The following is a 25,932-nucleotide window of genomic DNA, read 5'->3' on the forward strand; positions in this document are numbered from 1 at the left end:
AAGCATCATGATTAATCAGGATAAAATATGTTTGGGGGAGTACGGAAAACAGAAGATGGGACTTGCAGTACCTTCAACCGATTCAGCGCTGACTTCGACAGACCACTGAGACCTCCATACAGAACTCCCATGTCAAGGAGAAAATAGGGGTTTGGGAGGAATTGACAGTGGTTTAGGGGAGATGTAGTTCACCTATATCTGGAGAGCACTGTTAATCCAAACAACTATGGATCTGGACCAAACGTGGTACAAATACTCAATATGCCCAAATTTGAACACTAGTGGAGTTTGGGGGAAAATAGACCCTGACATTTGGGACTTTAGTTGCTTGGATGTATAGTTCACCTGCCATCAAAGAGCATTCAGAACTTCACCAACAATTGAATTGAACTAAACTTGGCACACGGAATTCCCATGACCAAAAGAAAACACTGCAGAGGTTTGGGGAAAATAGACCCTGACATTTGGGAGTTGCAGTTGCTTGAAGATATAATTCCCATGTCATTAAAGAGCTTTCTGAACTCCAGCAATTATGGAATTATGGAATTGATCCAAACCTGGCATACAGAACTCCCATGACCAACATAAATACTGGAAATGTTTTTGGGAAAATATACGTACCTTGACATTAGGGAGTTGCTGTTGCTTGGTGCATTCTGGAGGAGTCTGGGCCCACATCTGACAAGGAGGCTCATGCCTCCGGCAGCCTGGAAGGCTGTGAGAGCCAGGTGTGGGAGGATCCACCACGCGGCCTGGCCTTACATGGAACCTCTTGCCTGGATCACATCCCTGCTGGCTGGCAAGTGGCGAGAGCCAGGTGAGGCAGGCCTCGCACCGAGGACCCCTCGCCAGCGTCTCGCCCTCGCTGGATGGCACGAGTGCACAGCAGGCAAGGCAGGTTTTGCGCAAGGCCAGGCCTCACGCGAAGGAGCCCTCGCCTGGCCTGTGCCCTTTGGGGCGGGGCCAATGGAGGCAGCCTCGCGACCTCTGTGAAATGGCCAGGTTGAGAACCGCTGCTATGGGCAGTAACGTCTTACTATAAGTTACTGTATATATTCTTATATAAATTTAGACATTTAGTCAACAAATAGACCCCAAAAACTGGGCTGACTTATCCATAGGTCTGTGTAAATACTGTACGTTAAATCTTATACAGAGGGAGAGAGACAGAGATGGGGGGGGGGGGGAGAAAGAGAGAGAGATCTAAATAGAATGGTTAATGTTTAGGCATCCTGGAAGAACCTAAAAGAAGCACCAACCCAAAAGGATGACTCAATGGGCACTAGTCCGGGAGGGGAAGCACAAAAGAAGGAAAATACATTATCCTGCCGAAACGGTTTTGCAGCATTTGGGCTCCCCAAAAATCTCTCCTTTCATTATTTTTTTAAAGAAAACTTATGTTTCTGGAAGTCTTTGGGATGTATGATTAAACCAGGGCACAGCACATTCCCATGTCCTTTCCTTTATTCAAAATAGATAAATTAGGAACCTCTGGACACCTCTGCTTTTGGGGGATAAGGCATACAGCCCACAGTATTATTATTATTATTAATTATTATTTACAGCTTTTATATTCCGCTCTTCTCACCCCGCAGGGGACTCAGGGCGGATTACAGTGTACTCATATATGGCAAACATTCAATGCCAATTTTTGACATGCAAACATATACAGACATACACAGAAGCTATTTAACTTTTTTCTGGCCGCCAGGGGAGCTGTTGCTTTTATCGTCCATCTGCGACGCTGATGAAGCACTTCCGCATTCCCCGCATGCTTCCCTGCTGGAATGCTTTGCTGGAGTCTTCTTTGTGGCCTCATAAATCAGTTTATTTAGCTTCCCCACACTTTAAGGTGGTACCTTATTTTCCTACTTGACAGATAGATGCAACTGTCTTTCGGGTTGCAAAGGTCGACAACAAGCTACACACAATTGGTTGGAAACCCACTCCAACCTGGGCTGGCTTCGAACTCATGACCTTTTGATCAGAGTGATCTTAATGCAGCTGACACTCAGCCAGCTGTGCCACAATCCCGGTGGATCTTGTGGGAAGGGCAATTGGTCTCTGAATCTAAGCTTGCTCTGGTTTATTTTTCACCACCAGAGGAGGGTGATCAAAATGGTAGAAGGTCTGGAAACTATGCCCTATGGGAAATGGCTTAGGCATCTCGCTCTAGTCAGCCTGGAGAAGAGAAAATTAAGAAGGAAAATGTTCTAATATTTGAAAGGATGTCGAATGGAATATGGCACAAGCTTGTTTTCTATTGCTCCAGAGATTATGATAACCAGAACGGGAGAAGCTCAACAAACTAGAAGAGGGATGGTTCCAAGGTGAAAGAGATGGGACAGATAGGAGTTCAGATATCTAACCACCTCTCTTATTGCAAGATGGCATTAAGAGGGGGACAGTTTCCCCAAAGAAGAGGTGTCCGAAGTTTCACTATGTAAGCTCACTGCAGAAAATGCTCCGGAAATTATGTTAAACCAGAACTGGAGAAGCTCAACAAGCTAGAAGAGGGATGGTTCCAAGATGAAAGAGATGGGACAGATAAGAGTTCAGATATCTAACCACTTCTCTTATTGCAAGATGGCATTAAGAGGAAGACAGTTTCCCCAAAGAAGAGGTGTCCGAAGTTTCACTATGTGAGATCACTGTAAAAAATGCTTTTTTGACCCAAATATTTCACAAAGCCAATAGAAACAGATTCAGAAAAGAAACACACAAAATTCACAGTTCTAAATTCCCCCAGTGTCAAATGTCTCCCGGAAGGCATTAGGAGGCAGCTTGCTAGCGATCAAACACATCTCTCACCTAAAATGTTACAACTTAACATGCTATTGCAGAAGTTGCTATATTTGATGGCTTTGGACATTAATCTGTGCATACACACGCACATCAGCTGGTGAAATCTGTGTGGCTCTTTTAGACCCTTCAAATTGAAAAACAAACTATCCCCCAAGTTGCTGTCATCATGACACCATAGATATTGATAAAGTCACTAAAGAGGGTGAATAGCAGTTTTCTTGGTTGCATGAGCTGACACTCTAGTCCTGTGAATAAGCCAGTCAAAGTTATTCACCTGCAAATTGCTTTCTGCAAGGCTAGTAGAGAAAGGAACAGCTTATGCATTTTCATGCTGGAAATAGCAAAATGTATTTACTTGCTACATTCATATCCCTTTCCCTTCAAGATATGCTATATGTCTTCTTCCTTCTTCTTTATTCACCTCTATATATTCTTACGACAAACCTATGACATATACCAAGCTGAGAGTGGGCCAATCTCAACATGGTTTTGAACTTTACTTCTCAAACCACAACTGTTGGCTTGCCTTCAAAGCAGGTACAGAAACCAAGTGTGCTATAAGGGACATAAGAGGGTGAACTCTCCATCACTTGCCATTCCTCTCCCTTGCTTGCATAAAACTGATGCTTGCTAATGAATATCAAGAAATTCAGTACAACCCCATATTCGTGGGGGATACTATATGTTCCTCAAGTTACCATGGAAACAGCAAACTCCAGCGAAATAAGTAACTTCTAAAAGAAGTCACCACAGAGTTGTGTTGGAGGACCTAGAAAATTTCTAAAATTCCTAAAGTGGGCAACCTATGAGAACTTCTGGCAGAAGCATATCATAGAACCAACTGGAGGACCTAAAAAATTCATAGAGGAGACATATTTTGCTATATTCATCCCACGATTATAGGAGTCGTATTGTGCAATGCTGTTTTCCAAACATGATTATATTTGTGCAATCTGGTGTACTATAGCTGTACCTCAGTTAACAAATTGTGTATTTCTGTTCATCTGCTTTATGTCCTTAACAGAAAATGTGATAGTTCAACGTGTTTCCACAAATTTTGGTTTCAGAACCAAAAATACTCACATATTAAATGAAACAACTAGATAAGGAAAGCTTTGCATAAGGAAACAAAAACATTCTAAAGCTTCTAAAGTTCACTTGAAAACTTCTTCCAAAATGCATCGAAGGATGTCTGCCTTGCCTATTTTGTTTATCAGAGAGCATCTCACTGCCACAATCTAAAGCTGTGAGCATGGTTCTTTCCATTATACAGCTTTGATCAAAACCAGGATACTTTTCTAATACTGGTTCCAGATTATCTGCTTTGAACCAGATTATATGAGTCTACACTACCATATAATCCAGTTCAGAACATATAATCTGGATTTTATATGGCAGTGTAGATCACTATTGATGGGGACTGGACCAAAGACTGAGCCATGTAATTTTTTTGAGTTAAGCAGAACCCTTACTGTCTTTCCCCCAGTACGCTCTCCTTCATCAGCTTCCATCCAATGCTGTCCATCATCATTGCACCCAGTCGTGCAATGAGTTAAACCAGGGGTCCTCAAACTAAGGCCTGGGAGCCAAATATGGCCCGCCAAGGTAATTTACCCGGCCCTCGCTCAGGGTCAACCTAAGTCTGAAATGACTTGAAAACACAACAACAACAACCCTATCTCATCAGCCAAAAGCAGGCCCACACTTCCCATTGAAATACTATATTTGTTAAAATTGTTTGTTAAAATTTGTTAAAATTATTCATTTTAATTATTTTTAATTATTGTATTGTTTTTAAGTGTTTTTTGCACTACAGATAAGATATGTGCAGTGTGCATAGGAATTCATTCATTTTTTTTTTCAAATTATATTTTGGCCCTCTGTTTAAAAAGTGTGAGGACCCCTGGGTTAAACCTTATGTTGGCAGGACAGTTGACCAAAAGTTTAGCGTCTTGAATCCAGGGAGCGGTGTGAGTTCCTGTCTGTCAGCTCAAGCTTCTCATGCAGGGACATGAGAGAAGCCTCCTTCAGGATGGTAAAATATCCAGGTGTCCCCTGAGCAACATCCTTGCAGATGGCCAATTCCTCACATCAAAAGCAACTTGCAATTTATCAAGTCGCTCCTCACACACACACACACACACACACACACACACAAGTCCTTCCCATCACGACTAAGACATTTGCAGTAAACAAACATTGGAAAGTCCCTTTGTTTATGTGAAAATATTAATACGTACCTCTATAGGGCCTGAAAATCCAACATCTAAATGTATCTCACAACAGGAAGGAAAAAAAACCAGCATTGTATAGGAATAATAATAATAATAATCATCATCATCATCATCAACTTTATTTATACCCCACCACCATCTCCCCCAATGGGGGACTCGGGGCGGCTTACATGAGGCCAAACCCAAACAGCATATTACAGCAAAATAAAATCAAAACGTAAGCAACATGCAACAACATCATAATTACATAAAAACATGAATACATTAGCAATATAACATTATAATAAACATAATCACAGTGACAGTGGGCGGGCCACATATGCAGGATAAAATGTTTAAAAAATGTTGAATGTGGGATTGAAGCACTGTCAGAAAGTGCAATCGGTTGAAAAGTGGAACCCAGAAGTCATTTTAGCTGCAAAAGCATTTTTGGAACTGAAAAACAGCGCTACACTGTTGAATGTCCAATAAAGCTAAAAGAGTTTTTGCATGCACTCAAAAGTGATTCAAGCAGGGATCTACTCTCTTTGTGCACACAAGCAATTTCAAGTGAATCTTGTTGACAAGAATAAGTGATGAAAGGGAAGATCCCTCATCAAATTAATGGAACTTGTCTGTAATTTGCAAGCATCAAAAGAGCGAGTTATCAGAAAATGAGGAGTTGAAAGCTGGGGGAGGCGTGTAAGGAATTAGTAGATGACCTTATGCATACTCTTTCAGCCTCAACTCTTTGCAAATAGAAAAACAAAACTGGCCTTCTACGACTGTTGTGAGGTTTACTTATAGCACATATGAAGACCATCAATACTTTCTATGTCTCTAGCACTTATTATGCCTTTATTATTCAGTGCTTTAGGGGTAATTTGAGTGCTAGTAGCTTGGAGCATTTATTGCTAACTGGAAAAATATTATGCAAGATGCAAACAAACACAGCATTATTGGAGTCTCTGTAGCACAATCCCAAAATATAATCTGTTCACTCCAGATCACCTAATATTTTACACTTTATACCAGAAACTTGGGGAATTCATTTTTATCCCGTAACCCAATTATTCCCGGATCACACACACACACACACAAAAAAAAGAGTTGCAAGAGTTAGCAAATTATTAAGCCAAGCCTGAGGAACAAGAAGTCACTAAATGACATTTCCATAGTGCCTTGTGATTAGCTTTGATAGCTATAGTCCACCAGCAAGTTCACACTTTCCAGGTCTAGAGAAAAGAAGGATTTTCAGGGAAGCTGAAAATCAAGTGTCCTCATTTTACTCACACTAGAGCAGTGGTTCTCAACCTTCCTAATGCCGCGACCCCTTAATACAGTTCCTGATGTTGTGGTGACCCCCAAACCATAACATTATTTTCATTGCTACTTCATAACTGTAATTTTGCTACTGTTATGAATCATAATGTAAATATCTGATATGCAGGATGTATTTTCAAATCCCAAATACCCAATATGCTCAAATTTGAATGCTGGTGGGGTTGGGAGGGGGGACTGATTTTGTCATTTGGGAGCTGTAGTTGCTGGGATTTTTAGTTCACCTACAAGCAAAGAGCATTCTGAACACCACCAATGATGAAATTGAATCAAACTTTGCAGTAAACAAAGTTTGACACAGAACTCCCATGACCAAGAGAAAATACTGGGAGGATCTGGTGGACGTTGACCTTGAATTTTTGGAGTTGTAGTTCACCTACATCCAGAGAGCACTGTGGACTCAAGCAATAATGGATCTGGACCAAACTTGGCACGAATACTCAATATGCCGAAATGTGAACACTGGAGGAGTTTGAAGAAAATAGACCTGAACATTTGGGAGTTGTAGTTGCTGGGATTTATAGTTCACCCACAACAAAAGAACATTCTGAACCTCAGCAAAGATAGAATTGGACCAAACTTCTCACACAGAACCCCCATGACCAACAGAAAATACTATGTTTTCTGATGGTCTTTGGTGACCCCTCTGACACCCCTTCGCGTCCCCCACAGGGGTTGCGACCCACAGGTTGAGAAACACTTCACTAGAGTTTTAGAACAATATACTGTATATACTTGAGTATAAGCCTATTTTTTCAGCCCTTTTTTTAGGCTGATAAAGCCCCCCTCGGCTTATACTCGAGTCAAGGTTATTTATTATTTTATTCTATTATTATTACTATTATCATTACTATTACTATTACTATTACTATTATTATTATTATTATTATTATTATTATTATTTGTCGTGTCAGGAGCAACTGCTCCTGTTGTGAGAGAATTGGCCGTCTGCAAGGACGTTGCCCAGGGGACGCCTGGATGATTTTTGATGTTTTATCATCCTTGTGGGAGGCTTCTCTCATGTCCCCGCATGAGGAGCTGGAGCTAATAGAGGGAGCTCATCCGCCTCTTCCTGGATTCGAACCTGTGACCTGTCCGTCTTCAGTCCTGCCGGCACAGGGCTTTAACAAACTGCGCCACCAGGGGCTCCATACTATTATTATTACATTTATAGGTTAACTTTATTATTTTATTATTATTACATTTATTATTTTACTCTATTATTATTGGAAGGATATGTAAACACATTGAAGAAGGTTAGAATAATGGTTTAGTCAGAGTTGGACAGTTTTATCTTACAGTTTTATGTAAATATTAATAAACAGTAAACCCACTGATACTTCAATTAATGTAATTTTATTGGTATCTATTTTTATTTTGAAACTGGCCCATAGCTGCTGTATTTCCCATCCTCAGCTTATACTCGAGTCAATAAGTTTTCCCAGTTTTTTGTGGTAAAATCAGGTGCCTCGGCTTATATTCGGGTCAGCTTATATACGGTAATCATCTGATAATATTAGCGCTTTTGAACAATATTAACATTCAATCCGTTTTTTAAAAATAAATTAGGAGAAACACTATAAAATTTACAGCTGCCTATCATGGCACATGTGCTTCTGTTCAACCAGATAAATTGTTATTAACTCTTTTACCAAGATATTTAAAATCTAAATGAAGAAAAGAAACAAAGGGTTAAGAAGATGGCAAAATGGCTTAAATGCCAAGCAGGCTTTCTCCACTGGCAGGTTCACGCTGGAATGTCTAGCCCATGAATCGAGAAGCGACAACTTCCTAATCTCGCATGCCAAGACCAGGGGCTCACTGCTGCAGTCACCAGCCTGTTCACACCTGCCAGAGCCGAGGGATGGGGACAGCGATCAAGCCCTGTAGACAGCTTGCAGAATTCCAAGCAGGTGCTAAGAGGCTTTCGCTTTGGAAAAGCTGGGCTGCAATTGGCACCTTTAAAATCCTACAGCCATGTCTGCTTCTTTGCTGTCGATGCACCTGCCTCACCACAGAGAGAAGGGAGGTGGGCATGGAATCCATAAATAGGAAGGCACAGGAGGCCCATAAAGTTTTCCTTTTTGTTGCCACAATGCCTCTGTTTTGCTCCAATCATTTTAACATACTCAAGTCTCTGAGGATGACTGCCACAGATGCAGGTGAAACATCAGGAGAGAATGCTTCTAGAACATGGCCATACAGTTTGGAAAAAAACCCCCCAACAATCCATATTCAAGTCTGTCATCTTTGGAAGGAAGGCCAATTAATTATTTCCGGTAAACCCCTGTGCCGGCAGGACTGAAGACCGACAGGTCGCAGGTTCAAATCCGGGGTGAGCGCGGATGACAGGCCCGTAGCGAGGGGGGGGGGGGGTTAGGGGTTCAACCCCACCCCCGAAATGTTTCTGATTTTTTTTAAAAACCTGGTTTACTCATGAATTTTAACTGGTTAACCAAATCCCCATGCTAAGTCTATGAGATGCAAAAAATCAAGAGTCCCCCCAGAACTGCAAGCACTATCTCAGGCAAATATTAGCAATTCATTCACACTGTCATTACTTGCAGCAATAGCTGATGTAGTTGTTCTGGTACAGCTGTACCAGGAGCTCCAATTTTATTTGCTTTATATTAAATGTTTGCTTGCAGTCCTAGGTTTCAGGGACTCTGCAGATAGGTGGCTTCTTTGGTTGCATAGGGCAAGTCACATGTCCATCACTGTTAAGTTTTGGTCCCGCCCCTTGCTCAGGGCAATTGGGAAGGGAAGGGAACCATTTTTAGTTAGTCTCAGCAAGGTAAGCTTATGTATAGGATGTGTGCAAGCTTCCCCTGTACAAAAGCTTCAACCCTTAACACCTCTGGAGAGGGAGTTCCACAGATGGGGGGAGGGGGGGGCACTGCTGAGATGGCCCTGTCCCTCCCCCCACCAATCGTGTTTGCGATGGGAGAAAGGTCTTAAGAGTCTCCAAAGAATTTCCAAGAAAACAGCCCTAAAGACCAAAAAACTCCAGCTGGAGAACATCTACTGCCTTGCTGGTAGGTCCACTCAGCATTTGAGATGCAGTTCGACCCGGTAGCGGAGCCCACATCAGTAAGGGTTAGATTACAGTCAGCCTGGGAGAAGTTAAAACGGGAATTTTCCTTTAAAGAAGAAGTTATTGAAGACAGTTGCCTGTCCTTTGTGGGCAAGATTAGGAATTCACCAGTTGCCTAAAAGCTTGGAATCATTTGCTTAACTTTACTGAAGACAAGAGAAGTTTCTGTTTGATTGTTCATTAATAAAAGACTTTGTTGTACTTCTCAAGCGATCTAAAGACTGTTTGTGGTGGAAACCTCTGAGAACTTCTCTTTAGGCTTCACGCTGGGCAAAGGTTGCCCATCCTGTTCTAAAAACAATTATTTACAGGCCCAGCACGCAACAGAACAGTAGTGAAGCAACCAAGTTGGGGGTGGGGGGGATGTTGAATGGTCTCATTAAGGAGGCCAGACTTGGTGGAGGTGGTTGACAAGGGCGGAGCTGCAGGCTATTGAAGGCTGCTCTGCCCCCTGCTGTGCTCTTTGCTTGAGTGTGAGCTAGGAGGCAGGTTTCAACCCCCCCCTGAGAAATGTTCAACCCCCCCCCACTGAAAATTTCAACCCCTCCCAAAATTTTTTTCTGGCTACGGCTCCCTCTATCAGCTCCAGCTCTTCATGCAGGGACATGAGAGAAGCCTCCCAAGGATGGTAAAACATCAAAACAACATCTGAACATCCTCTGGGCAACATTCTTGCAGACGGCCAATTCTCTCATACCAGAAGCGGCTTGCAGTTTCTCAAGTCGCTCCTGACACGACAAAAAACATATATATTTCTACCTTCTCCAAAGCATCATGTTGGGTGAGTCAGGATCCACACTCCCTAACCAGATTACCTGTCTGAACGTATCTCTCATTACGAACCATCACGAAGTTTAAGATCATCTGGAAAGGCCCTGCTCTCGATCCCACCACCATCGCAAACGTGATTGGTGGGGACGAGGGACAGGGCCTTCTAAGGAGCGGCCCCCCATCTGTGGAACTCCCTCTCCAGGGACATCAGATTGGCCACCTCCCTCCTGTCTTTCAGAAGGAAACTTAAGACGTAGTTATGGGACCAGGCGTTCGACTAGTATTTATTTATCGTGTCAGGAGCAATCCAAACAGTTGTATTGCATTTTTAACAAACAAAAACAAAACAAACAAAAAAACTAGTGACCAGCAGCAAATGGAAAGAAGACTTAGGCAACCTATGACAATGAATGGCCCCAGACTTGGATTTGGTTTTTAACTGGCATATATAATCAATTGTTTTAGTTAACTAATTTAATGTTTTAATGTATTTATTGAAATGTTTTATGGTTATGATGGCACCATATGATCCTTGTTGTGAGGTTGCCCTGAGTACCCCCCCCCCCCCCATGAGAAGGGCAGGGTATAAATACAGGAAATAAATAAATAATAAATAACTCCTTTCAACCTGACAGATGATGGTGAAAAATATGGGACTTTATTCAGCTGTGTGGAAGGGGTCACAGTGATGGGTCAAGAGGGGAAAAGTGGTTACATTCGCACTGTTTTTGTTAACCATAATTTGCTGCTTAAGCAATGAATTGTACAGTAAACCAACTAAACCAAGCTTAATCTCTGAGTGCATCTATGTAGAATTAATACAGTTTAGCAGCACCTTAACTGCTATGGTTCAATGCTATGGAATTCAGGGATCTGTACTTTGGTAAGGCAGCAGCATTCTTTAGCAAAGAAAGCTAATGGCCTTGCAAAACAACAAGTCCAGCCATTCCACAGCATTGAACCATGGCAATTAAAGTGGTATCAAACTAATTAATTCTACAGTGTAGATGTCTTCTCTGTCTCTTTCTCTCCAACTTCTGTTTCAATTTGGACAGCTGGAGAAACATGGCAGGAATGAGCCACCATTCTGGTTTTTTTTTTTTTTTTTTTTTTTGTCGTGTCAGGAGCAAGTCGCTTCTGGTGTGAGAGAATTGGCTGTCTGCAAGGATGTTGCCCAGTGGACACCTGGATGATTTGATGTTTTTATCATCCTTGTGGGAGGCTTCTCTCATGTCCCCGCACGAGGAGCTGGAGCTGATAGAGGGTGAAGCATTAAGGATATAAACAAGCCAGTGTTCATGGGTTCAGACAGTGGTTTATGCCTATGATTTTCTAGCACCAGTGGCTCACATTTCACTAACTTGATTTCAACAAACTATACTATAACTTGTTGTGACAAATCAACATAGACAATATGTTGTTTCAAGCCATTTAGCAATCAGTAAAAGAAAGGTAAAGCTAACTCTTTCACAAAGACATATTTCCTACAGAAAAACATGAATGTTTGTATGCTTGCACACAAACACACAAGTAGACACTCTAAATCAGTGGTCCTCAAACTATGGCCCGGGGGCCGGATACGGCCCTCCAAGGTCATTTACCCGGCCCTCGCTCAGGGTCAACCTAAGTCTGAAACGACTTGAAAGCACACCACCACCACCACCACAACAACAACCCTATCTCATTAGCCAAAAGCAGGCACACACTTCCCATTGAAATACTTTTTTTTCTTCTCTTTTTTTTGTCGTGTCAGGAGCAACCTGAGAAACTGCAAGTCGCTCCTGTTGTGAGAGAATTGGCCGTCTGCAAGGACACTGCCCAGGGAACGCCCAGAGGATTTGATGTTTTATCATCCTTGTGGGAGGCTTCTCTCATGTCTCCACATGAGGACATGAAATACTAATAAGTTTATATTTGTTAAAATTGTTCTTCATTTTAATTATTGTATTTTTAAATGGTTTTTGAACTAATAAGATATGTGCAGTGTGCATAGGAATTCATTCATGTTTTTTTCCAAATTATAATCCAGCCCTCCAACAGTTTGAGGGACTGTGACCTGGCCCTCTGTTTAACAAGTTTGAGGACCCCTGCTCTAAATGCTACTATTTTTCAAGGGACAATAATAAAACAAATAGGCTAGGTCTTGCTACTTCTACAATTTAAACCTCCAAGTTTACCGGATGTCCTTTGGGACCCCCTTCTCACAAAAAAGATTTATTTTTTACTATTTTTTTCACTGTGGTACTCCAGGACACAGCCTCCATCACTCAGCCTACTCTGCCTGAACTTTGTTTTAATCCTCCTTATAGTCCTTTGCAATCTGACAGATAGGCTGGTAAGCCTCTGTTAGAGTTTGATAGCACTTGCGAAAATTGGTTTTCCTACACAGCTGCAGCAACTGTTCTGGTGTGGCAGCAAATGCTAGACACCTGAGTTTCTCAGTATACCAAGGGGAAAAGAAATGGTTATTATATACAAAGACTTCATATTTCAAGGCTATGCTGGAAACAGCCTCAAAGGCACAACTTTTCCTGCTTTTTATCAGGATGTTTTTTATGTTACTTAAGCTAAAATGGGGGCAAGATCCACATCAGGGAAAGAGTGGAACCCTTGAGTTGGAATAGAAACTGGTAGGATGCCTCAGAAGCAAGCAGAAACCTACAAGACCATACTAATTATTAAAGATGGTGTGCTTCTAGAGCAGGGGTCCTCAAACTAAGGCCCGGGGACCGGATACGGCCCTCCAAGGTCATTTACCCGGCCCTCGCTCAGGGTCAACCTAAGTCTGAAACGACTTGAAAGCACACAACAACAACAACAACAGCAACAACCCTATCTCATCAGCCAAAAGCAGGCCGACTTCCCATTGATATACTAATAAGTTTATATTTGTTAACATTGTTCTTCACTTTAATTATTGTATTGTTTATAAGATATGTGCAGTGTGCATAGGAATTCATTCATGTTTTTTTCCAAATTATAATCCGGCCCTCCAACAGTTTGAGGGACTGTAACCTGGCCCTCTGTTTAAAAAGTTTGTGGACCCCTGTTCTAGAGTTTGGGAAAGCTGATTTGTTGGACTACGCTTTCCTAACTCTTCGGCGAACATAGTGACTTTTCTAATCTATGCGTTGTGCTTCATATGCTTTCGCACATCTCTTCTGGTGTAGCTAAATAAATGAATGAAAATAATGGAAGGTGCAGATTTGGTCCACCATAGTGGTTTGAGTGTTGGACTAGGACTCCGGAAAATGACGTTTCAAATCCCCATTCAGCCATGGAAACCTATTGAGCGACCTGAGGTAAAGTACACTATCTCAGAATTAGAGGAAGGCAAACCACCGCTGAACAAACCTTGCTTTATTTATTTTATTTATTCATCCCCAGTTTGGGTATCAGCCAGCACATCAACGACTTAAATCTAGTAATAGTTTTTTAAGATCTACAGAGACACTCGCTGGAACACCTCAGCAAGCGAGAGTCCAAAAGTGGCAGGCTCAAACCCAGAACCTCAACCAATGGCTGATACCAAATGAGAGACTCCCCCCTGGGCACACAGAAAACTGGGCAACTTGGAAGGCGCTGAACAGACTGCGCTCTGGCACTACAAGATGCAGAGCCAACCTCAAGAAATGGGGTTACAAAGTGGAATCCACGACATGCGAGTGTAGAGAGGAGCAAACCACTGACCACCTGCTGCAATGCTACCTGAGCCCTGCCACATGCACAATGGAGGACCTTCTTGCAGCAACAACAGAAGCACTCCAAGTGGCCAGTTACTGGTCAAAGGACATGTAATCAACTACCAAACTCATGAATTTTGTATTTTGTCTGTTTGTTTGCTTTGTTTCTGTTAGAAATGTAATATAATTGACTGGTTGCCATGACACGACAAATAAAAATAACACACAGAATACTAATTGTATTGCCAGTCTTTAGGGCAAAGTTAGATGCCATAACAGAGACATGAAGAATATAAGAAGATATTAGGGTAAGGCAACAGAATGACCAACCATCAAGGCAAATACGAGTGTTGAATGAAAAGTAATGCCTCCACCTTCGTAACTCCTCAACAGATGGCAGTACTGGTATGCGGCAGGTACTGACTTGTTCAGTAGACTCTTCTCTACAGTTCCATTTTTTGCAGGAAGCTTTAGCATTGAATGGTTGTGTTGTTAAAGTGCGAAGTATGGAACCCTGTGCAGACGGTCGGTCAATAATACTTAAGCAACGTGCAGTCATTGAATTCTTGACAGCAGAAGGTGTTCTCCCAAAGGGGATAAATCAGAGAATGAAAGCTGTTTATGGTGATTGTGTTGATGTGAGTACTGTGCGTTGTTGGGTGAGTAAGTTTAAAGATGTTGAGGTGTCAACAGAATTCTGCTGTCAAGAATTCAATGACTGCATGTTGCTTAATTTATTTATTTTATTATTTATTTATTTGTATACCGCAGTTTCTCAGCCCTTAGGCGACTCAATGCGGTTAACAACAGCAGGAGCAAAAATTCAATGCTAGCATCATACAAACCATTTAAAACAATTAACACAATAATATACTAAGTAATTACACATCAGTAAACAACTCATTAGCGTCTCATAACTGGAATCATGATCCAGCTCATCATCCGTAGTTCCGTTTTCCTATATTTATTGCACTGCCTATCCAAACGCTTGTTCAAATAACCAGCTTTTCACTTTTCTCCAAAATACCATTAATGAGGGGGCCGATCTAATGTCCGTAGGAAGGGCGTTCCACAGCCAAGGGGCCACCACTGAGAAGGCCCTGTCCCTCGTCCCCGCCAAACGTGCCTGTGTTGCAGGCGAGATCAAGAGCAGGGCCTCCCCAGAAGATCTTAAAGTCCTAGTGGGTTCGTAGGCGGAGATGCGTTCAGATAGGTAACTTGGGCCAGAACCGTTTAGGGCTTTATAGGCCAACGCCAGCACTTTGAATTGTGCCCGGTAGCAAATTGGTAGCCAGTGGAGCTGGCGCAGCAGAGGAGTTGTATGCTCCCTGAGTGCCACTCCTGTTAGTATCATGGCTGCCGAACGTTGAACCAATTGAAGCTTCCGAGTAGTCTTCAAAGGCAACCCCACGTAGAGAGCGTTGCAGTAGTCTAAACAGGATGTAACCAGAGCATGAGTTAAGGTTCTGATGTGGTGGCATGGCACTAAACCTCAATGCCACCACATTCTGGTTGGCGTTTAAGTATACTTGGAAGAGCTTGCAGTGATAATTCTATCTATATCTTTTAATAAATCGGATAGACCCAGATTTGAAAGTTGCAGCACTGTGAGCCAAGTGGATCATGCATTTAAAAGTGCTGTTGATTTCAAGAGCATTTCTAATTATGTACCCATAAAGCTGCTGTGCTGCATGCATCACTACAAAAATCCCATATGTCTGCAAGATGAACAGCATTAGATGGAGTCAGAGTGCAATTTCAAAAGCTATATACTTTGTGTTATCACCCAGTGCAAAGCCTCTTATCAAGAGTTTTCCCATCCAGACCCTACCTTATTTCTTTTATACCTATATGAATTAGGATTCCTACATAAGGCAGCAAAAATATTTCACATTTCACCTACCTATATCAAGATGTCAAAGAGAACTCTAAATAAAGGAATGAACAGGCATGGGAAGGTGAAACTGCAAGCATTCTTGTGTTCTTCGATTCCTGGTATAGAAACCAAGCAGGCTGCTAAGGACAGGAAGCCCCCTTCTCTACACCAAACATACAAATTCAGTTCTCTGTGCTTTCTGCTGACCACCCAACTATTCCCCAAAGGCTTGATCCCAAAGCCATGTTTTCACTTTCCTTCTGAAGGCCAGGAGGGAGGTGACTGATCTAATGCCGCTGAGGAAAGAGTTCCACAGCTGAGGGGTCACCACTGAGAAGGTCCTGTCTCTCGTCCCCACAAGTTGTGCTTGTGAAGAAGGCGGGACCAAGAGCAGGGCCTTCCCAGGCAATCTTAATCTCTGAGGTGGGAGATACGTTTGGACATATCATCACACTGCATCTACACTATCGCCTTTTATTCTTCCTAAACCTGTAAGTCCCAAATGGATGAAAGAAGACATGTTCATGAAACATGTTACAAAACAGGATAAAAAAAGCCCCACAGATATCTCTTTCATGCAGCAAATAAGGATCCTCTAAGAAAGTAAAGAAACTGAGAAATCCTGCAAAAGGAGGTTTGCAATGCAATGGGCATAATCCGAGTCTTATGGGACAGAAGGGAGAGAAATGATCACCCAAGGAACACTGCTTTTGGTGACCAGTTTTTAAAGCCAAAAGTGTCTACAAAATTAAAAAGAAAAAGATATCCAAACTGGTGCTGTTCCATTATCCAGGCGAAGGCCACTAGGGGGTGCTTGAGAGAAGGATAGTCCATTTTACTTACGGCTCAATATACAGAAGGATAGTCCATTGTGCACCGGGATTATGGCGCAGCTGGCTGAGTGTCAGCTGCATTAAGATCACTCTGACCAAAAGGTCATGAGTCCGAAGCCAGCCCGGGTTGGAGTGGGTTTCCAACCAATTGTGTGTAGCCTGTTGTCGACCTTTGCAACCCGAAAGACAGTTGCATCTGTCAAGTAGGAAAATTAGGTACCACCTTAAAAAGTGTGTGGATGCTAAATTAACTGATTTATGAGGCCATAAAGAAGACTCCAGCAAAGCATTCCAGCGGGGAAGCATGCGGGGAATGCGGAAGTGCTTCATCAGCGTCGCAGATGGACGAAGAAAGCAACAGCTCCCCTGGCGGCCAGAAAAAAAAAGTTAAATAGCCTCTGTGTATGTCTGTATATGTTTGTATGTCAAAATTGGCATTGAATGTTTGCCATATATGTGTACACTGTAATCCGCCCTGAGTTCCCTGCGGGGTGAGAAGGGCGGAATATAAAAGCTGTAAATAAATAATACAGAGAATTGAAGGAGGAAAACCATGTTCCCAATTTTTGCTAATTATTCTCCCTCCCCCCTTCCCATATCATAAACAAGAGTTGTTTCCACAATATGGACATAGGTGGGGGTGGGGGATAACAGGAACACAGGGGGAAATGGTTTTATTTCTTCAACCCACCCGCCACTCCCATTAAAATAGATTATCTTTCTCTCTCTCGTGCCCCCTGGTGGCCTCTGTCCACATAATGAAGCAGTACCTAAAAACTGAATGGGAGGGGAATATGGTGAGACACATAGCAATAGAGTAGTGTTACTATTATGGTTCTGAAAAACTCAGTTTGCATATTTAGTATGACCCCTGTCCACAGGATACATCCCCACAGTTCACATGGACCACAGATAATATGGAAAGAAAGAACATCCAACCCTTAGAACATGCCCAGAGAGGACATATTTTGTCAGATTTGAATAAATGAAACTGAACGTGCGGGTTCCACACATACGCGGCCATACTACACACAGACGTACACATGCACACACACATACAGATCAGCACGGCATCTTAAAGTCTACTTGTACTCTCTTCTAATGATAACACGTAGATGGAATCCAAACACAGAAAGAGAGCAGTTAACCCAGCAATTTTAGCATGTGAACGTGCTACACTTACCCGAATGTCCAAAGCTCCTTGTTGAGCTGGAGAGATTTGTTCTGAGCAGTTCTGGAGTTTGTATATCCAGTAAGGCTTTGCAGTCATTATGAAGCCTAGAGGTAAAAGAGAGCTTGTGCCCAAAAAGAAGAAAATAATATAGGTGCAATTGAAGCGATCTTCAGGCTTGTGAATATTGGATCTTTTTTCCGGTGGCTCCTCCAATAGCGGTGTCTCATCTTGGATAGTAGTGTTTGCTGGGTGGTAGACACCGTGGTGGTCATCAATGTCATTGTCTTCGAAATCAACAGCCACTTTGGGAATGAGAATAAATAACACTGTGAATATGTAAACACATAGTGTGTAGACTTACGGCTCAATATACAGAGGCCTTCTTTCCACAAATTACAGATTCATGTTACTGCTAGGAAAACAGGAAACAAAAGTCAACGTGGAATAGCGATCTCAATATTGGATTAGGCCTCTGGCAAAGCAGGGTTCAAATCCCTGCTCAGCTATGAAAACTCACCAGGTGACCTTGGGAACTCAGAAGAATGGCAAGCATTCTCAGAATAAATTTTGCTAACCCCCCCTCCTGAAAAAAACAACAAACAACAACAAAAAGCTTAAGTCGGAGTTGCCCTGAAGGCACATAACTACAACACAGAACGCTGTCTTATTCTGAGTGAAACCACCTTGGTTTTTTAGTTTTGAATATCTTTTTATGGCTTTTTATGGTTAACTGAAATGTTTTTAATAGTAATGATATTTAATTCTGTTTTAATACTTGTGTATTTGTATAATTTAAATTGTATTGAAATGCTTTTAATGTAATCTGCCTTGAGTCTCCTTGTGGAGAGAAAAACCAGGATATAAATAAACATCTATATAAATAAAAATGTAATGTTCGTTTGTGGGATTAACAGAACTCAAAAACCACTGGACGAATTGACACCAAATTTGGACAAAGACACCTAACAACCTAATGTATGTCCTTCACTCAAAAAAATTGAATTTGTCATTTGGGAGTTGTAGTTACTGGGATTTATAGTTCACCTACAATCAAAGGCATTATGAACCCCACCAATGATGGAACTGAATCAAACTTGGCACACAGTTCTCCCATGACCAACAGAAAATACTGGAAGGGTTTGGTGGGCAGTGTCCTTTGGTTTTGGAGTTGTAGTTCACCTTAATCCAGAGATCACTGTGGACTCAAACAAAAATGGATCTGGACCAAACTCTACATGAATACTCAATATACCCAAATATGAACACTGGTGGAGTTTGGGGAAAATAGAATCTTGACATTTGGGAGTTGTAGTTGCTGGGATTTATAGTTCACCTATAATCACATGTGGAGGCCGTAACAGATTTTGTATTTCTAGGTGCAAAGATTACTGCAGATGCAGACTGTGGCCAGGAAATCAGAAGACGCTTACTTCTTGGGAGGGGAGCAATGTCCAATCTCGATAAAATAGTAAAGAGTAGAGACATCACACTGGCAACAAAGATCCACCAAGTCAAAGCCATGGTATTCCCTGTAGTCACCTACGGATGTGAGAGCTGGACCTTAGGGAAGGCTGAACGGAGGAAGATCGATGCTTTTGAGCTGTGGTGTTGGAGGAAAGTTCTGAGACTGCCTTGGACTGCGAGAAGATCCAACCAGTCCATCCTCCAGGAAATAAAGCCCGGCTGCTCACTGGAGGGAAGGATACTAGAGACAAAGCTGAAGTACTTTGGCCACATCATGAGGAGACAGCAAAGCCTAGAGAAGACAATTATGCTGGGGAAAGTGGAAGGCAAAAGGAAGAGGGGCCGACCAAGGGCAAGATGGATGGATGGCATCCTTGAAGTGACTGGATGTACCTTGAAGGAGCTGGAGGTGGTGACGGCCGACAGGGAGCTCTGGCGTGGGCTGGTCCATGAGGTCACGAAGAGTCGGAGACGACTGAACGAATCAACAAGAACATAATCACAGAGCATTCTGAACCCCATCAATGATAGAATTGGGCCAAACCTCCCACACAGAACCCTCATGTGGGCCACAGCAACGCGTGGCAGGAAATGGCTAGTAATGTTAATAATAATTGTTCTGTCTAGCCCAGTATTACTAACTCTGACTGACAGATCTCAAGAGATGCCGTTTGACACCATTTTTAATTGCCATGGCGCAGTGCTAGGTAATCACGGGAGGTGTACTTTTACAAGGTTGTCAGCCTTCTCTGCCAAATAGAGTCAGCACCTCACCAAACTATAACTCCCAAGATTCCATAGCACTGAACCATGGCAGTTAAAGCAGAGTCAAACTGCATTAATTCTATAGTCGCCATCAGGCAAGATTCTTCCCTAGCTTTTCCTGGATATCTCTGGCATTTCCAGGTGGTTTTCCATCAAACAGTAACCACCTCAGCTTCCAAAATTACTCGAGAACCAATTAATTCAGGAGGATATAATGGTCCGATGACTCCCATCACTCAAAACAGTTTTATATATCCACATGAAGCTGTGGAACACATCACTAGGTTGATACAGGGATTGTACTAAATCTTGGTAAATCCATGAATAATTGTGCTTTATAATGTATTTTTTGGATATTATTTTAATATGTGTTAATACAAGACATTGGCATTTGCTTCATTCTGTTCACTTCTTTGTATACAGTTGTTGTGTTCCTTCAAGTCGTTTCTGACTTAAAGAGAACTTATCACAGGGTTTTCTGGGCAACATTTATTGAGAGGACATTTATTGAACCCTGGTTTCTAGATTCATCCCAGCACTCGTAGAATCATAGAATCAAAGAGTTGGAAGAGACCTCATGGGCCATCCAGTCCAACCCCCTGCCAAGAAGCAGGAATATTGCATTCAAATCACCCCTGACAGATGGCCATCCAGCCTCTGTTTAAAAGCCTCCAAAGAAGGAGCCTCCACCACACTCCGGGGCAGAGAGTTCCACTGCTGAACGGCTCTCACAGTCAGGAAGTTCTTCCTCATGTTCAGATGGAATCTCCTCTCTTGTAGTTTGAAGCCATTATTTCACGTCCTAGTCTCCAGGGAAGCAGAAAACAAGCTTGCTCCCTCCTCCCTGTGGCTTCCTCTCACATATTTTATACATGGCTATCATATCTCAGCCTTCTCTTCTTCAGGCTAAACATGCCCAGTTCCTTAAGCCGCTCCTCATAGGGCTTGTTCTCCAGACCCTTGATCATTTTAGTTGCCCTCCTCTGGACACATTCCAGCTTGTCAATATCTCTCTTGAATTGCGGTGCCCAGAATTGGACACAATATTCCAGGTGTGGTCTAACCAAAGCAGAATAGAGGGGTAGCATTACTTCCCTAGATCTAGACACTATGCTCCTATTGATGCAGGCCAAAATCCCATTGGCTTTTTTTTGCCGCCACATCACATTGTTGGCTCATGTTTAACTTGTTGTCCACGAGGACTCCAAGATCTTTTTCACACGTACTGCTCTCAAGCCAGGTGCCCCCCATTCTGTATCTGCATTTTGTTTTTTCTGCCTAAGTGGAGTATCTTGCATTTGTCACTGTTGAAATTCATTTTGTTAGTTTTGGCCCATCTCTCTAATCTGTTAAGATCGTTTTGAATCCTGTTCCTGTCCTCGAACAACTATACTATTCTGGCAGTTTTGTCATTGTCGTGCGTCCTGAAGTTGTTTCCAAATTACAGCAACCCTAAGGTACATCGCCCCTGAAGAAGGCTTGTAGTCTGAAAGACATTGAACCTTCAATGAATGAGAAAGGAAATTTGGAGTTTCCTCCTATCTTTTTTTCCTTGTTGCCTGGTCACTGAAAGTTGCAGCAACCAGTCTAAGCATCCGAAAGAAAGCACCATTTAAAAAGAGCTGAGCTTCTATATTCTGAGCAAATTCACAGATTTTCCAGAACAAAATTAGTTACCTAAAGTGTCCTTATGCATAATGCAAAGCTTCCTATGGAGGTCCATTAAAGCCCAAGCTGGTCTTCAGAGGCACCTATGTGTAAAATGGTCTGATGTTCGGAGAGAATTTTTAAAATGCTTTCTGCAATATGCTGTTATTGGAAACCTTGAAGAAATAACCATTGAGTTTTCTGCTGTTCCAATTATGAAAAAGCTAAACTATTAACCTCCTTCAGTCTATAGAGAAGACCGGATAAAATAGTTTGCAATATAATTAAAGTTTCCTAGAACATTGCGGCCAAGCTATATCCGACTGATGCACAGCACAGGAACATCATCATGTGGACTAAGTCACAGCAAATATTTAGCTCAGAGCTGGAAAAAAACAAATGAAATTCTCTAAGACAGAAATAGGCAACTGCATCTATTGGTTTGGTCACACTAGCAAATTTCAGTGACAATTTTGGTTGATTTTGGGTCAATTTGTTCTGGTTTTTGGGAAAATTGGGGGGGGGGGGCTTTGCAAGAAGGAAATCACTCTTTCAGGCATTTTTGGTCTGTTTGGGGGAAATTGCTGGAATTTCACAAAAATCAGTGGGGTTGAGGGCTGGAGCTATTGTCGGGAATGGAGGCAAGAGACACATTTAGGGGTCCCAGGGGTTGCATGTGGCCCACAGGCTAAACCTTGCTGAATCCTCCTCTAGAACAGAGCTTCTTTAATTTTTCCACGCAAGGTCCAGCAAATAGGTCAGTGGATATTATATCACTCAGTAGGATACACTGATTTTTGTTTTGTTAGAAAAGAAATATATTGGGTTGTTGTAGGTTTTTTCGGGCTATATGGCCATGTTCTACAGGCATTTTCTCCTGACGTTTTGCCTACATCTATGGCAAGCATCTTCAGAGGCAGTGAGGACCTCACTACCTCTGAGGATGCTTGCCATAGATGCAGGCGAAACGTCAGGAGAGAATACCTCTAGAACCTAGCCATATAGCCCGAAAAAACCTACAACAACCCAGTGATTCCGGCCATGAAAGCCTTCGACAATACAAGAAATATATTGCAGTTATAATTAAGGATGGAAGTGAGACAACAGGAAGTGAGCAAAATCAACTCCATGGAAGCTTTCTCACTAATCCTTGTTTCCAGAACAAGGTAGATTTTTCAAAATCCAATTCTCAGAGACAGAAAGTGAGGTGAAATCTTCTGAACAGGAGCACAGACAGCAAAACACCACAGAATGCTCACCCTTGCCTATGCTATCCCAAGCTTGTGTGTGTGTGTGTATGGCTGGAGTTACACTTTGAAAATGTACTTGTTCCGATGTATATACAAATTCAGTTTAAAAACAAATCTACAAAACCAATCTTGTTCATAATTTGGCGACTGCTTGCAATGCCGTTTCTGAATGCAGATTTATTTCACTGAACTGGATAATGGCAGTGTAGACTCAAATCATCCAGTTCACAGCAGTAAATCTGCATTGGGAAATAGGATGACATGGCAGTGTTGATTCAGTCTGGGGGTGCACCTGAATTCATTCGGTTTAACACTGCTTGAACTGCCATGGCTCAATGCTATAAGATCCCAGGAGTTGTACTTTGCATTGCAGTATTGGGATGGATCTACGCAGCCCTAAATCCCAGGATCTGATCCCAGATTTTCTGCTTTGAATTGGATTATCTGGCAGTGTACACTAATACAATCCATTTAATGTATTGTCGAAGGCTTTCATGGCTGGAATCACTGGGTTTTTGTAGGTTTTTCGGGCTATATGGCCATATTCTAGAAGCATTTTCTCCTGGCGTTTCGCCTGCATCTATGGCAAGCATCCTCAGAGGTTGTGAGGTCAATATAATCCAGTTCAAATCTGATAATCTGGGATCAGGTCCTGGGATATACAACAGTGTCGATCCAGCCTTGGGCAGAGACGACAAAAAACTTGATACCACCATAACTCTGGCTCCTTCTACACTGCCATATAATCCAGGTTATCAAAGCAGATGATCCACATAATCTGGATTGTATGCGGTAGTGTAGAAGGGGTCTCTCTTGATCCCATAGTATTGAGGCAATGTAGTTAAAGCGGGGCAAAGCTGCATTCATTCTGTAGTGTAGAAGATGCACTCAGGCTGGCACTACACTGCCATATAATCCAGATTATCAAAGCAGATAATCCACATAATCAGGATTGTATGTGGTAGTGTAGAAGAGGTCTCTCTTGATCCCATAGTATTGAGGCAACGTAGTTAAAGCGGGCTGAGCTGCATTCATCCTAGTTTAGAAGATACGCTCAGGCTGGCACTACACTGCCATATAATACAATTTATCAAAATTGATAATCCACATAATCTGGATTGTATGTGGTAGTGTTGGACGGGTCTCTCTTGGTCCCATAGTATTGAGGAAATGCAGTTAAAGCCGGGCAAAGCAGTGTAGAAGATGCACACAGGCTGGAACTACAATGCCATATAATCTAATAATAAAATAAAAAATAATAAAAAATATATATAATCCAGATTATCAAATAAAACAATCCACATTATCTGTTTCGAGTCTACACTGCCACATAATCCAGTTCAAAGAAGATAATCCAGACTTTATATAGCAATAAAGATAGTGTCTCTGAGGCCCCTTCTACACTGCCATATAAAACAGATTATCAAAGTATAATAATTTATTTATTTGACCAGTCATATGACCATTTCAAAATAGAACACAAGTAAAAAACAAGGCAAATGGGTGAGGACAGCAGCTGACCTTCTATTTACAGTCAATAATAAAAGCAGATAATTCACTTTAAACTGGATTATATGTGTCTACACTGCCGGTTCAAACCAGATAATCCGGATTGGATATGGCTGAGTAGAAGGGGCCTGAGAAAACTCCTTTTTCAAACAGGTCTTGGAACAAAAGAGCCCGCCTTTTCAAGAGATACTCAAGGAACGCACTCTGCATATACTCAAAGGTCTCCCAAAGACGATAAGAACGGAGAAATAAGCAAAGGAGAGGGGGAGGAGGCCAAGGAAGGCGAGAGAGGAGGGCGACGCGAAGGGACTGAGCCACTTACTCTCTCCGGCCTGGCGCGCGTCTCCATGGACCCAGAGCCCCGGCTTGGAGTGGGGCCTTGGGCCGAGGAAAAGCCCCGCCTGCCCGGCCGCACGAAGCCCTGCCTCCCGCCCGCCCTCTAGGTTTTGCGGCCTTCTCTCCCTTCAAAGGCCTGAAGGCGAGGGCGCGGCCTGTTTTCTGGCTTCGTGTTGATTGGAAAACCCTTAGGCTGCGGCCTTCAGAGGCCTTTCCTTCTCCTCACGTCATCATCCTCATTCATTGTACATTACATTCGTGGCTTTTGAGGTTTGTTGCCTCTTTAGGACGCCTCTACACTAGGAATGGGCAAATTTGGGCCCTCCAGGTGTTTCCTCTAGAACAGTGGTTCTCAACCTGGGGTCCCCAGATGTTTTTGGCCTACAACTCCCAGAATCCAAACAGCTGGTAAACCAGCTGGGATTTATGGGAGTTGTAGGCCAAAAACATCTAGGGACCCCAGGTTGAGAACCACTGCCCTAGAACATAATCTAGATTATGTGGCACTGTAGAAGGGGCCTGAGGGCCCTTCCACACTGCCCCTATATCCCAGGATCTGATCCCAGATTATCTGTTTATACCAAGTTATCTGGTAGTGGGGACACATATATTCCAGTTTAAAGCAGATAATCTAAGATCAGATCGTGGGGTAAAGGGCAGTGTGGAAAGGCCCTGAGTCTACACAGCCAGATAAATCCAGTTCAAAACAGTTAATCTGGATTTTATATGGCAATGTAGGGCCCCTTCTACACTGCCCTATAAAATCCAGATTATCAGTTTTGAACTGGATTATCTTGCAGTGTATACGCATATACACTGGTGGGATGGGCATCCCAAGCCACCTTGTCTCTCTCCTGAGGAATCTGTACAAGGACCAAGTAGCAACAGTCAGAACTGACCACGGAACAACAGACTGGTTCAAGATTGGGAAAGGCGTACGGCAAGGCTGCATACTCTCACCCAACCTTTTTAACTTGTATGCAGAAGACATCATGCAATGTGCGGGGATGGATGAATGCAAAGCTGGGGTGAAAATTGCTGGAAGAAACATTAACAACCTCAGATATGCAGATGACACCACTCTGATGGCCGAAAGCGAGGAGGAGCTGAGGAGCCTTCTAATCAAGGTGAAAGAAGAAAGCGCAAAAGCCGGGTTGCAGCTAAACATAAA

General features: G+C 42.5%; 1 protein-coding gene across 1 annotated transcript in view; it reads right to left on the reverse strand.

Annotated features, from left to right (window-relative positions):
• The window catches only part of SLC29A3 (solute carrier family 29 member 3), a 67,091-nt gene extending 42,219 nt beyond the window's left edge, over positions 1-24,872 (reverse strand). Inside the window, exons 1-2 of the mRNA XM_060768854.2 lie at positions 24,748-24,872; positions 17,800-18,092 (exon numbers count right to left, since the gene is read on the reverse strand). Coding sequence (XP_060624837.2) covers positions 17,800-18,092; position 24,748 — 294 coding nt within the window. The 5' untranslated portion in view covers positions 24,749-24,872. The remainder of the gene's footprint in view (positions 1-17,799; positions 18,093-24,747) is intronic.
• Positions 24,873-25,932: the final 1,060 nt, after the last annotated feature.

This window comes from Anolis sagrei, chromosome 3 (genome assembly GCF_037176765.1).
Source record: "Anolis sagrei isolate rAnoSag1 chromosome 3, rAnoSag1.mat, whole genome shotgun sequence".
NCBI classification, from domain to species: domain Eukaryota; kingdom Metazoa; phylum Chordata; class Lepidosauria; order Squamata; family Dactyloidae; genus Anolis; species Anolis sagrei.